This window comes from Rhyacophila brunnea, unplaced genomic scaffold, assembly GCF_057557595.1.
Source record: "Rhyacophila brunnea isolate RB1 unplaced genomic scaffold, BYU_Rbru_1.0 scaffold_14, whole genome shotgun sequence".
Taxonomy (NCBI): Eukaryota; Metazoa; Arthropoda; class Insecta; order Trichoptera; family Rhyacophilidae; genus Rhyacophila; species Rhyacophila brunnea.
Genome location: NW_028232796.1, coordinates 20,774,777 through 20,788,967, shown reverse-complemented (window position 1 = coordinate 20,788,967; position 14,191 = coordinate 20,774,777). Strand labels below are relative to the sequence as shown.

Genomic DNA, 14,191 nt, shown 5'->3' with positions numbered 1-14,191 from the left:
CAAAAGGTGTTATCAATGAATTAAGTGGTTTATACTGTTATCATCTAAATGGACCAGAGCCATCCTTTTCTTTAAATTGCTTTGCAATGAATACAGCATTCATGTGCTGCAAAAACAACAATTCAAATACCTCCATGTATTTAAATATAGGATAATGAAATTTGTTTTTCGTCTCCTGAACATTATTTGACATTTGGTCGATTCGACAAACCTATCCTACAGCGACGATTTAAAACAAAGAATCTAAGACACTTGTCTTGTTTGTTACAAAATACCCATACAAATTAGAAAACTATGTAAGTATTTATATATTCATTTGTCTATGTAAATATTTTCGTAGAATTATCGAGCACTTTTCCATTTTGAGTGCTGGAAGACTCCGATGCAGAAAACAATGTCGGGGCAGGAGAACTTGTCTTGTCGATAGAAGTGACCTTTGGAAAAGAAGGATGAGAATTGTGGAGATCAAAGTTTGACTTGGACTGTATTTTATTGAAGAAAAATACCCTTTTGGTCATCTCTTCACATCTTTTCCCTATTAATTAGTGTGGATGGTAATTACTGAAATAATTGACGTTGCCTACAATCTCCTTCCATCTGGAGCCATGCTTCAGCCAGTATTAATTTCAGACACTTTCTTAATGATATCAGTCCATAGTGTAATTGAAGAAATCGTTTCTTATAGCTAGCTGAAAGTCCTTTGATGCCAAGCTCTTCCATTCGAAACATTAAATTTGTGCATGATCATAATATAGGTATCACATAATACCTAGGTAGCTCTTATTGAATACTATATTTTATGTATAGGTACCTATCTTCTAATGTAATGTACCTACGTAGGTACCTACCTAAACTACGTACCTACTATTATTTTTGTGTACATATTGAATCGTACCTACCTAGTATTGAACATTGAATTAATGAGAGTGTAATTATCGAGTTCAAAGGTCCCACTCATTTTTCTGAATATTTCCGTTAGCCAGTGTGTACTGATCGTAAAATTACATTATAATTTATTTTTTACTTATGGCAAAGTGCATTTAGTTCAATGGTCAAATTAATGACGCCATTTTGCAAGTTCCAACACGAACACATCGTGAACGAGAAGGAAATTTCCTGCCTGGATAGCTCTGTCTCTTTCTAAACGCTATGGAATTTTTACAATCATAAAAATAAACTTATAATCAAGCACGTTCCGACTCGATCCGGCAGCAGATTTGCCTGGAAAACATACGGGTAAATATACGAATAGTGTCATATTTTCGTATATAAGTACTCTACATCTTCAGTGTGTAGTATTTTAATTTCGAACCGTATGCAGTGACTGTAATAATAAAATTTCTATCTTTTCCTATCTAGCAGCGGCCATCGTTGTGTATACAAAAGATGAGCGGATACGATGTCGCTACACCCAGTTCATCTAACAGTGAGTTTATATCCAGTGATATTTATTAGTTTTACGTATTGTGTTAACGGTGCAGTTGTTTGAAGAGTACAATTTGCTTTGCAGACTACTTGGATTGGCGACGTACCCGCGCGCGCAATAACGAACTCCAACACCTAAACAAGAAGCGGGGTTCCTGGAACCACTACGTCTTGGAAAGCGAATCGTCCTGCGAATCTGACGATGGCTCCGATACCGCCCTCAGTATACAGGGAAAAGAAACCGGTAGGAAAACTATGGATGGACTCATGGATTGTTCACAGTTGCCCTGTGACCCCCCATCAAAATGAAATTTCACTTCCCGTTTATTTCGCCTCCCCAAATTTTAGTCGTGTGTAAAAGTGTTGTTTTTGTTTTAATATTTGAACTGTGTGCTTTCGTTTAAAAATACTAACAAGGTTAGAAAATAAGCTGAAACTCTACAATTGACATTCTCATCTGATGGATTGGGTCATCTTCAACGGTTTTTTTGTGGACTTAATGGGGTTTCATTGTACGTAAATTCTCGCTTGCTAAATATCTTAATTTTAACTAAAACTTTGCTATAATGTGGACTGATCAAAATGTTACCTATACGTATATCTGTAATAATTAAGGCTTTATTGTCTGCAAAAAGTTCTGGACTATCGAATAAGTTTTATAAATATACAGAAAATCAAATGCTTGATTATTGGATGAACAAAATAACTTTTGATCTCGTGCAATTAAAAACAGGCTTTTTGAAGTAATCTAAATTGATTGCAATTTATTGACTATGGCTCGATGACATTGATCTAGGTACTTTTTAAGCTACAAGCCAGCAAATTTACAGTCTGCTTTTAAACTCGCTCAGTGTCATCAAACTAGTTAACAATCAGATTGTAAACATTTTACTGAGAAAAGTTGAAAGCCGGGCTACTTTACACACTACACGCTGGCGTGTGGGTTGATATGCATCTGCGCAGTAAAGCGATAGTGGCGACCTCCCAGTAAAAAAACTAACTACTCTATACGTCCTGTCAAAATAGTACCAAAAATGATAGTTTCAACTCACTAGTTCGTTGGCTTCTGAGCGATTGGAAAGTTTTGTGTCTTCATCACAATCGCACTAGCTGACTCGCCCGCTTTTAAACTCCCCAACATCAGCTTGTAAAGTAGCTCAATGTCATCGACGCATTCCTATGTTTATGTTTTAAACTCAATTATTATTTTTAACATTTCCAGGTAGCTTATTTGTCATGTGACAGTATTCAATTATTTATATTTTAGTAGTGGTACGTGGTAATAATAAAAATATTTAAATTAATGTAGTTATTGTGTATTAAAAGTCTGAGTAAACATAGGTTTGATTCCATGACCTAAATTGAATTCTTAATAACAGCAATGATTCAAACCACTAATTTCATAATGACATAAACTTGATTTTGTTTAAATTGGTTTGATGGTACATACTAATCTTCCACAGACCAATCTGAAACATTTGGAAAATAATTGCCGCCAAAAACTACGCACAGCGAAATTCGCATCTAACATCACACCTGTTTCAATTTAGTTGATGAATGTATAGGTCATAGAATGACTATTCTTACAATAAATAGGTACTCAAAAGATGATTGCAGACCAATTAGGTATATCAATAATAATGATTTTCAGAGAAAAGTTTGTTTTGAATGATATTCGGCCCAAAAATGCACACATACAAAGAATTTTGACTATAAATAGGAAACTTATAGGTACATTATTTCTCTTCTGATGTTTGAAATTATTTAGTAAGTAGGTGAAGCATAGTTAAGTTGGTAAACTCAAATATAACCATTGCTCAGTTGCCATTCTGATTTTCTTATTCTGCATCGTGATTACTTGATTGCAGTTATAAATAGTTTTACATAAATTTTGCAGGATTTTTCATCTAAATAATAATGTCGAATTTTAGTATAACCGGCTCCTTATTTAATCATCATGACAGATTGTCTTTTTGTACGCTCTGCAATTTGGGAAATAAATGTCATGGCAGTAATGTCAAGTTGTAAATGGACCTGTAATGCGAAGTCACCTGTAGCTAATTTCATATGTTGACAAGTGATCCTTTTTTTGCTTCAATTTCGTACATTTAGGTTCTATCTCTAGAATGAGGTTTTCAATTTTTTTGCACATAATTATGTCATATTTAATATGCAGTCATAAATATGATAATTCAAACCAAGATGCAAGACCGTCGCAGAAGTTTAATCTTCTCAGTAAGCCGATATGTATTGGTCTGTGACATTCTTTACCCAGTAATCATTCAAAATCCTTGACGCAAAGATGTTTGAGTTGGTATTCATGAGCTATGTATAGTATACTCATGATTTTTTTTGATCGTTCGAGGAATGCATCGTAGGGCATGCGTAGAGTGGTCATTGGCTTGACTCAGATCAGTTTCAAGATAGCTGATTTTCACGATGAAGGTGCTATTGCACGTAGTTCCGCAAACATTGGATTTCTTTTCAATGTGATTTCTGGGTGTTACCAATCCGTGAAAAATGCCAAAAATACTAAAATTTTGAATTGAAAACTATTTGACGTATACGTTAGTGTAGACATTTGACGGAGTGTGTCCAACACATTCAATCTAAGGCGTGCGCAAAACTACTTAGTTGTAAAAAACAATTAAAAGCTGAAGGGAACCGGAAGATGAAGTGAACAAATATTGACATAGTTATTTGGTTTTATTGCCTTTCAGCTTTATGTTTTGACAATATGACAGACCGGAATTTTTTAAAAATATTTTTTTACTCATTTGTCAAAACACATAGATTCATGAATAGCTCTATTTTTTTTATTATTTAATTGACTAGTTACTTGCTTGCAACCAATGACATTAATATGGACGAATCATCTGGAAAAAAAAATGACACTCACTTTATTGTTGGGTCTGCCGAATGGCATAATCTGTTCTAACGCCATTACAATAAAGGTGATATTGCTATAAATTCCTGATGCTTTTTGTTGGGTCTGCCGAATGGTTCGGTTCGAACGGGTTCGCTCAAATGAACATTGACATTTGAAACACTGCACTAACGCCATTACAATAAAGGTCATATTGCTATAAATTCCCGATGCGTGATATCGCATAATGGAAATTGCGTGACGTCTACCTATACATGCGAATCTACTTGCTAACCTCACAAGACTCAGCCCATATTTACGCATGGCGGAGCAAAGATGCAGGATGTTAATCTGCATCAGTTTTTTTTGTTTTTATTTTGAAAAACATTTATCCAGCGATTCGGAGCAGACCAATTTTTTGAATTGTTCCACTCTCAAATCAAAATACCTCTCCAGTCGTCTGTTCACTGTTTATCTTGTCGTTTAGGCGTTTGTTGTTTTTTGTCGTTTCGGCAGAAAATGGTTAATAACAGGAGTCAAGTATTCTGTGTTTTGGTTTCCCTCAGCTCTGTAATAAATCAATTCCTCCAGGCACCGCTTCAAAGTCAATGTATACTTGTAGCCAAGTAAAATATTATTCTAAAATTTCTCTTTTCAGTCTGTCATCTGTGTGATTCGTTGTTCCAATTAAAACAAATTTAGCTTGCTCGGCTATTATTATTAGAATATAAGTTTTATCTGTACAAATGCATCGGTAGGGTAGAAATTGATAGATCTAGCTTCATAATGTCCTATTTTAACCAAAGAGTTGAAGAACACCTTGTTTTATAGAGACAGCGTAAATATATTATGATAGTGCTGGTTAATAAATTTTACTATAGTCTTATCATTCTCTGTTGTGAGATTCATTTGCCAGGACTGCACTGGGATAAAAACAAGTTTTTTTTATACAATATTCCATCATTATATTGAATATTTAAACCTCATAAATGCCCCTATTTTTCAATACACCAATGTACGGAGTATTTTTCTATGGTTACCAATTTATTCTAACTGCACTAAAATGTTTTGGGATCATCTCAGTGCTGTAATACAAAAAAATAATGTGGATGCCTCTAGTTTAGTTGAAACTTTTTGATTTCAATAGTGTGTTGTATTGGTTGCAGTTCTAAAAATTGCAAATACACGTTGGAACGGGTTTCAACTTGAAGAGTGACTCATCCATTTTTGTATGATACTTATAATGGACCCATCACTCAAATATTAGTTGTGCAAATTGACAAGAAGTCATTCACTCAAACACATAATAGTATGGTCATTATCAATGTTTTTTTGTTTGTGATGCCTAATTTTTAAAAAAAAATCTAATTTGGAATTTTTGTAATGTTTCCCATTTTTATCTATTTATTATAAGTAAGCATCTGGTCTTTCCACAAAATTCCACGTAATTATTGTGATAAGCAATCTGTACATTTAGCGATTGTCCATCTGAAATAATTAATGGATATTTTCAACATCGCAAATACCACATTGGTTTTTCAGCTCGAGATTTGTTGTCATGAAACCCCATCCTAGGCTCCTCCGCTCGTACAAATAATTTAACCTAGAGTGATCAATAAGTATTTGTTTGTTCAACAGAATGTTACTGTTTAGTGTGTTGCAATAGAATACGATCATATTAATTTCTTTGTTCGCTATTCATAATCATACAGAAAAAGACCACGGCTTAGTGGGAACGAAGGGATGTAATATATTAAGTACTAACTTTCCTGCTTTTTCATTTTGGTACTTAGTAAACTTATATTTTTCATGTCCACTAATAATTATTACTTTTCACTTTTTTTTTCTTTCATAAATCCAATTCTGTTTAATTATAAACTTATTTTGTAAATACCCACTAATCTCTTTGTAATAGAGAGACCGGTTTTATCATGTTCCACACATTGTGGTTGTGGCTAAATTATGATTTTCTATTAGCATTGTTATGTCGGTTACGTCCCTTGGTTTCTGTTTTTCTTATAAAATTAAATGATTATCAGTAGTGTGGTCTAGAGATCTAGTTGGCATTTGTTTTATTGTGTAAATCTTCATAAGTAAACAATTATTATCTTGCATACCTCACGCAAAGAACGCAAACATCTTTTTAAACTATTTTATAAAACTTAATTTATTAATTATTTAGAAGTATGTAGGTATCCAAAATATTATTATGGGGATATTTTTTCTGCCTATTGCAGTTCTAAGAGAAAGTGAGTCAACAAATTTTACTAGTCATCTCAGCTCTTGTACATGTCTGTTCTTGTGAGGTCATGCAATCGATGCCTGTTTTCATGTCACAGCTTGCATGAATATATCACAGGCACTCCACCTGTCTATTTAATTATGCATGTGTGTCTGATTAGGCGATTATGGTATCATTATGTTAGTGATAAGAAATATTGTGAACATGATTGAAAAAAAACACATCACGTTACAATAATTATTTCAGTAAAAAAAATGCCTACTGAATTTAATATTATAATCCAAAAGAAATTAAAAAAAAAAGAAAAATGGAAAAAAAATATCGTACCTAGATATATAAATATATCTACCTAATGGAAAAAAATGGTACCCCAATACAAAAAAAAAAAAAGTGACAGTGATGTACCCCAAATGAGAAATTATAAAAAATGTAATAAACTTAGGTTTGTAAATTTATTATGTATGTTTTATTTAATTAGGAAATGCTTGGTAGGTATTGATTTCTGGTTCATTTATATCTGTCCCCCTCGTGAAATTCTCAAATACATTTCTTCAAATCAATTAGCAGTGATATTAATGGACCTGAGCAGTCTTACGAGTTTTCTTCATTGCATTCCACTTATATTTTTAGACTCGTCTGCAAAATGCTGACAGATACGGGAATATTCTTTTTAATTGGTACTTAGATTTTATGCAATGTTTCGTCAGCAATGATCAAGTCACATTTGCAATTTTCACTTTTGTTTTATTACATATTATTTATCATCTTTTAATGTTTGTCTGCACGCTTTGCAAAGAATGTGTTGAATTACATTCTCATTTAATTTCAGTAACTTTTTCAATGATAATGTCATGTTTCTGTTCTTCTCTGCGCTTTTTTCATTTTAATTCATCAAAATGCAATTCTGCCTACATTTTTATAATACAGAGAAGCACTAAAATGTCTGAATATTTCTTTTTGTTTCAACTACCTAACCATTTAAAATATATTTATTTATCCTATTTTTTTTCATAATATACTAATGCTTTTAAAGTATGTAATATACCTAATTAATAACGGATATACAATTTTATTTGACAACCTCAAATTTGAATTATTAACTCGTCATATTTATAATATACTTACCTAACTAAGTAAAATATTATATGTTCACTCCTAAGCAGGCATATGGGCCCCTCCACAGGATGAAGGTTGTATTGATCCCTTTGATGTGCTAATTATTTTATGATTTAATAATTAACATGGCAAAATTTTATTTGAATTAATTTTGGGCGATGCAACATGTACTCATGTAATCGTTTGGGTAGGGCGGCTGTTCAGCGAAGTGTACATGTTAATGGACTTTTTATATAGAGTGGAGGTTAACCCTTTGCCCAACCCATTGGATCCTTTCACTGGATCAAATACACAATGTGCATTTTGCCAAGATTTTTGTTTAGAACCATAGAACTTGCACATGGTTAATATTGTGTCTATATGTTCATAATTTTCAAATAATATGGTAGTATATTTGGGATTGTTCAAATGGAAATGTCATAATTATTTATCCTATTTATTATGTGAGGGGCTCGGAAGTAAATAATGTTAAGCGACATGAATGTTCAAATATTTCAACAGAGATACAAGGTACTGATTCTCAAAAAAAAAAAAAAAATATAATTTCGTCCAATTTGGTTTTTAAGAATAATGAAACTTTTTTTTTTTTTTTGAAAAATCAGTAAGTAGCTTGTATATATCTTGTTGGATTATTATTTACTCCTGAACCCCAAATTTATTGATTTGTAATATCTACTCGTATATTTTAATATATCCTTTTCAAGATTGAACATGCCAATGATTATCATAATAACCTCTTTTATCATTCAAGTCTAATCTAGCCTTCGCCCAATAGAATTGCAGGATTAAGATAAACATTGGTATATTCAATATCCTTATAGCGTCTCTTGACAATGTATTGAATTCACCACACATTTACAAGAAGCAGAGGTCACTTGATATTCATCCAGTGAAAATATATTATGCAGTATGAATACACTGCACTCACTCATATATTCACCAAGTGTCTACTTTGATATTCGAGTGAATAACTATATTGTCTCAAGAGGTCCCTTGTTGCTTTCATAATATATCTATTTCTGTGTAGTCAGCCAATGAGCCCCTTATCTATGGCTCCCTTTTAAGACTGTTGTGTCATATTCACCAAGTGTCTACTTTGATATTCGAGTGAATAACTATATTGTCTCAAGAGGTCCCTTGTTGCTTTCATAATATATCTATTTCTGTGTAGTCAGCCAATGAGCCCCTTATCTATGGCTCCCTTTTAAGACTGTTGTGTCATGCTAGGTAATAATCTTGTGGCAATTGTCATGTTGTAGATCTAGCTAGGGACACTAGCGACTTGGAGTGGTCGAGCGATGAGAGCGCCGCTTCCGTGATAGAATACGAGGTGGTCTCCACGGACGTCGATCTCCCCAATGACAAGACTCCCCAATTTGTGGACAGCAACAGCTCCAGTGGCTCCAGTAGTGATGTTAGTATTCAATCACCCAGAATGTCTTAATGCAACAAAAACACATTACTATTATTAAATCATTTTCTTTGTTTCGATATTCAATTCAGAATTGAATTTGTTGTCCTACGTGAGACAACACTGGCTTAAATAGTATTTTTTTCTATATTGGCTACATTATACATACGTGCACACTTCAAAAGACTGTATTCTAATAGTTTTTGTAGTAATACAGTTTCGCCTATGATGGTTTGTTTCCGAAATGCAAAATTCATTCATTTATTTTCCGATGGCACTACAACCCGTGGCTCTTGGTTTCTCTCGCGTTTGCCGCACGCCATTTCCATAGCTGGCTCAGGGATGCTGTCTCTTTCCACACAGTCACAACTGTACAGTCTATGTTCATCGACACAGCTGGTCTTTTCTGAACTGTTGTAAAGTAACCTCACGAGTGGTTGGGTGTTTTTCTTCTTTGAGGTGTGGCTGACCCATTAGAGTCATCCTATTTCTACGTTTCAAAAGGCAAGGATCATTGTACAATGCGTATAGTTCATAGTTGTACTTTTCTCGGTACTTATCTTTGTCACATATGGCTTCAAAGACACTTCAGGCACACCACTCTGATCTAGAGGAGTCTTAATGTGAAGCGTGTAAAATTGAATTTGTCTTATTCCAAATTTTATGTGTAATGATGTATGAAATTTGCAGGAAATAATTACAACAACGGTAATTCACGCCATGTTGAACGAGGTGGATTTTGCGTCAGCTGATTCGGAAGACTCCATGTCGACCACTTCCACAGACTCCGAATTGAGTCCATTTGACTACTGGAAATGTGCGCAATGCCGAACTCCCAACAACAACCCCATGTTCCGCTATTGTGAGAAATGCTACAAGGTATTATACACGTTCTTCATTCACATATTGAATAATTTTGTCTAAGCAAACAAACAAAAAAACAGACGAGAAAAACTAGAAAATGAGCATCTTTTATTTTCTCCATTAGTATATCTTTTTACCCCCTTTCTCCTGGTTTGTGGCTTGTGTCTTCATACCATTGCCATAGCAATGAAAATTACCTAATCATGAAATTCTCTGTTCTCAATATAAATAATGCTTCATAAATGAATCTGGTAGTACTAAAGTTTTTGTGTGAGTAATAAATAATATTGTTTTATTTACAGGTGCGAAAAGACTTCTTTCCACCTAGACCGAAACGTAAGCGGCCAAAATTTAAAAAGAATGCCAAGAAGCGGAATCATCTGTCTGGCCCCGTGCGGCCTTCCGAGGTGAGAAGTGTAACGGGGGAACCCAAGTCTGAGGTAATCGAATCCCCCGCCATCGATTTAGATTTTCAAAATATTCAAGTGCCCCATTCTGTTAAGTCCGATAGCCGTCTAATCACACATCTCTCATTACACACCACCATTTCTCAGCAGCCGACCATCACTCTGGGGAATGAAAAATCATTAGCCCTCGATACAGATTTAAAGCCTACGCGTGATATTGAAATGAAACCCAAACATTATTCTGACTCAGGTGAAATTTTAGAGCAGAAAGAAAATCGAAAACGTTCGATTGAATGTGAAGGCGGCGATAAAGTCGTAAAAAAAATGAAGCGAGATTCGAGCGAATTGTCTGTGATAAAGAAATATCTTAACAATAACATTGTCTTATCGGATAACTACAAAGCGCAATCTCTCCTCAACGTGGAGGCGTTACCCGTTGAAAATTCTCTTTCGTTCAGTCAACCCGCGTTCCCCAGTTATGAATGTGACGTGGAGCCGCCGCTCACGAAGGCGTTGAGTGACCCCTCGATCGTGTTCAGCAAAGATGACATGGATTTGATCTCTCGTAAACATATTACTGATGATGAGTGCGATATTGTCAAATCTGATCTCCTGAACCGCCCCAAGCGAAAGTCAATCAACCTAACCAAACAGGCTGACTCTGACATGTGCATTACATGCCTTGTGGAGCCTAAATCGGGTGTCTTCGTGCACGGCCGCATCGCTCACATTTGCTGTTGCTACAAATGCTCTGTCAAGGTGTGGATAAAAACTAAACGTTGTCCCATCTGCAACTGCAAAGTCAGCAATGTCTTGAAAGCGTTTGTGATGTGAAATGAAGGCGCATCCGTCTGTCAAGTCAACCCTCAGACGCTCGTCTGATTGATAATTCGGCCGTGTTGTGGACGATTGTCGAGAGTGGAAGACTTTTCCAAGGTGCTCTTCATGTTGTTAACGACGGTATGGAAAATTTAGCACCGAGGAATGTTCGGAAACTCCCAACATAAGTTTTATAATATGACTGGGTTATCACCTGAATTGAGCTTGTTCTATCTATTGTTGACTGTTACATGGATTACCCCTTTCATTACATATTATATTTTGTTTTTAATGCAGGGTAACACACTAAATATGTTGTTAAAATTTGATACATGTAAATTTTTTTTACGGCTTGGACAAAAGTATTAAATTGCGCCTTGTAGTTCGATATTGAAAAAAAAAACGTACAACATTATCTTTAGTAAAAGTTTTTTTTTTAATTTATTTCCGTTATAAAGTTGTAAGAACTGATTTTTCTCAGGAAAATTATTATGCCTTGTACAGTTACCCTTATTTATTTTCAGGTGCTAACTTATTAAATATTTTCGTTTAGTGTTTAGTTGTAATATAATTATTTGCTTTCGGCTTTAGATGTCAAAATCAGTTAATATTTTTCACTTTTAGGATAACACAAACTAGTTTATGCTTATGATTTTAATAAATATATTTATAGTCGACACTTGCTCGATTCTTTATGGTCATCGACAGATTTGTCATTTAAAATTTAACTCGTTAATAAATGCTTACAAGATTTGCCTCCAAAATTATTAGTCATCTCAAATGCTATGGGAGATAAGCCTCCTTGTGATAGTGATAATACATTTGCCTTTCGTAATAATTTGAATAATCTTATTTTTTTTAAGAATACGAAACCAGTAATAATTACTGTTTGATTTATTTATCTACGGCTAGAACAGCGGAAACTGGAATCACTGTTGTGTATGTCGGTGTCATATAAGTTTTATATATGACTTGTTTTTTGGTGTTCTACCTTCGGTGGATAATATAACACCATTGATCATTCTGTTTTACATTTTTCCTATAAAATTAAAAATATATCACCGGCATATAAATTTAGATCTCCGACGGATTGTTGAGGAACACTGGTTTACAACCATTTTTTTAGGATATAAGAAGGGTTGGTACTTACAACTACATATTTAATTTAATATAATTGTAAATTAATCTTATTACGATGCTACGGGACCAATATTTAGTTGTTAGTATTAATAGGGACTGATGTAAATTAAACTACCCTGAATAGTTATTCCACCGACTTGTTGATGTATAAATTTTCAAACAGATTTCTATATTGTTAAATCTATGTATATACAAATCCCATGAGAAGTGTAAAAAAAATGTTTATTAATTTAGGATCCATCCGTGGATATAGTTTATTTTGAATTTGTCACGGCATTATTTTTATTTACCACTTAGGATTGAATCTGTTGGAGTTCTCAGTGTGATCGACATTAAGAATGACTTTGATTCATTTCTCTCGGTATTAATTATTTTTTCCATCGTGACATTTATGGCTTTTATACAATAATTCGAACCCAATAAAAAAAAACTAGATTAAAATCTTAGTTTATAACTAGTACTTTTCCGGGAGGATTGTATCAATAATGATAACATAGGGGGCGGAATCATTATCCATTTTATTATTACGCATGTCAAATAGGTTCATCAATCGCATAACATATCATAAATGTTCTTCATTTAGTTGCCCAACAATACAGACATAAACAGACTTTATATATTTAACTACATTCTTGTTTAGTTTTTTGATAAGTGTTGCACAAACTTTTACACTACACCAGAATACACCAATAATTTCTTTTGTTTTTGATGTGAGTTAATAAATTGAGATAAAATTATCAATAAAAATAAATGTTTTGTCATTGGCGCAGTTAAATTATTAAATCCTCTATGTTAACAAGTTAATTGTAGTTTAATATGTGCAATCTTCTTTTGTAATTTTTCATTTTGTAATGGTAGCCTCTCCACACAGAGGTAATGAAAAAAAAAATAAGACAGATACTTACCTAATAAATATTTTTTTTTACAGGTAAATTGGCCTTTTATTTTCCTGCCCGATGTTTCCTCTCAATCTTTCCACCTGCTCTCCCCACATTACAGTCAATCCTTTACAAACCGATCCTTGTCAAAAAATATATAATACGAAATCCCTAATGCTGTTTCTCAGTATCAAAATATTTTTTTTCAGTTCAGTGAGATACGCGTCAACTCGTGAGTCCCTGGTTCGAATCCTGGGTCTGGTAAACACAAACATTGTTTTTCAATCTGTGTTTGGCGTCTTAAGTATGGACCTAATAGGTTGAACAAGTGGCCAACATTAATTTCTCGTAAAAAACAAAAATTTGTTATTAATGTGTACAAACCTTCACTCTGTGGGAGGCTCATAATATGATCTTATCAGGATGGGACATGGTTAACCTATTCCTCGCGCGCGTCATGTAGAGATGCCGGTGATCGCCGTATACGTGAGCCGCGAGCGTCGCCTAGAGGTGACAGTAAGTTTCTACTGCTGTATTTTCGTTATTTGGTAAGCAACAGAGACGAAATTTGTTTTACGAACTTGCTTCATTATTATTCTACTGACATCTCGCGAGCCTAACACTACAAGGTTCTAAGTATTCGTCCTTGAGAAAACAAAACCAACATGAAGTAGTATTCTAAGCTGCCACATTGTTACTTTTGTTTCATCAAGGACAAACACATAGAACCTTGTAGTTCTTCATTCGCGATCTGTTGATTTCTGTCATCCAAACATTATGAAACAGTTCGTAATATAGCAATGACCCGAACCCGTATCAACTTCCTTCAAAATACAAATAATCAGTTTTGTCGATTCAAATATCTCCGCTAGTTGGTTGCGCAATATGCGCAGGCGCGTGATGTCATTTCCGACTTCGGCTTTGTTTGGATAGTGCGGTGATAGTATTTCAACAGTGTGTGTCTGGTTTCGTACGGTTATCGATACCATTCAGTTTCGGCTTTTATAAAATGACTGAATACGC

At 34.2% G+C, this 14,191-nt stretch overlaps 1 protein-coding gene across 2 annotated transcripts; it reads left to right on the top strand.

Annotated features, from left to right (window-relative positions):
- Positions 1–1,160: 1,160 nt before the first annotated feature.
- On the top strand, positions 1,161–13,223 carry LOC147075701 (uncharacterized). 2 transcript variants are annotated; one of them, XM_085942012.1, is made up of 6 exons: positions 1,161–1,236; positions 1,363–1,426; positions 1,511–1,669; positions 8,909–9,063; positions 9,751–9,939; positions 10,227–13,223. In XM_085942012.1, the coding sequence occupies exons 2-6, from the start codon at positions 1,387–1,389 to the stop codon at positions 11,163–11,165; spliced, it is 1,482 nt and encodes a 493-aa protein (XP_085798138.1). In that variant the 5' UTR covers positions 1,161–1,236; positions 1,363–1,386; the 3' UTR covers positions 11,166–13,223. The 2 variants fall into 2 exon arrangements, with proteins under 2 accessions (XP_085798138.1, XP_085798137.1); XM_085942011.1 differs by having other exon boundaries at positions 1,360–1,426.
- The last annotated feature ends 968 nt before the right edge of the window (positions 13,224–14,191 follow it).

Bases quoted from the DNA above. Each gene is read 5' to 3' on its own strand.
- LOC147075701 (XM_085942012.1), top strand. From the start codon at position 1,387: ATGAGCGGATACGATGTCGCTACACCCAGTTCATCTAACA. The intron at 1,427-1,510 runs GTGAGTTTATAT...TTTGCTTTGCAG, and splicing joins TACACCCAGTTCATCTAACA to ACTACTTGGATTGGCGACGT. The intron at 9,940-10,226 runs GTATTATACACG...TTTTATTTACAG, and splicing joins ATTGTGAGAAATGCTACAAG to GTGCGAAAAGACTTCTTTCC.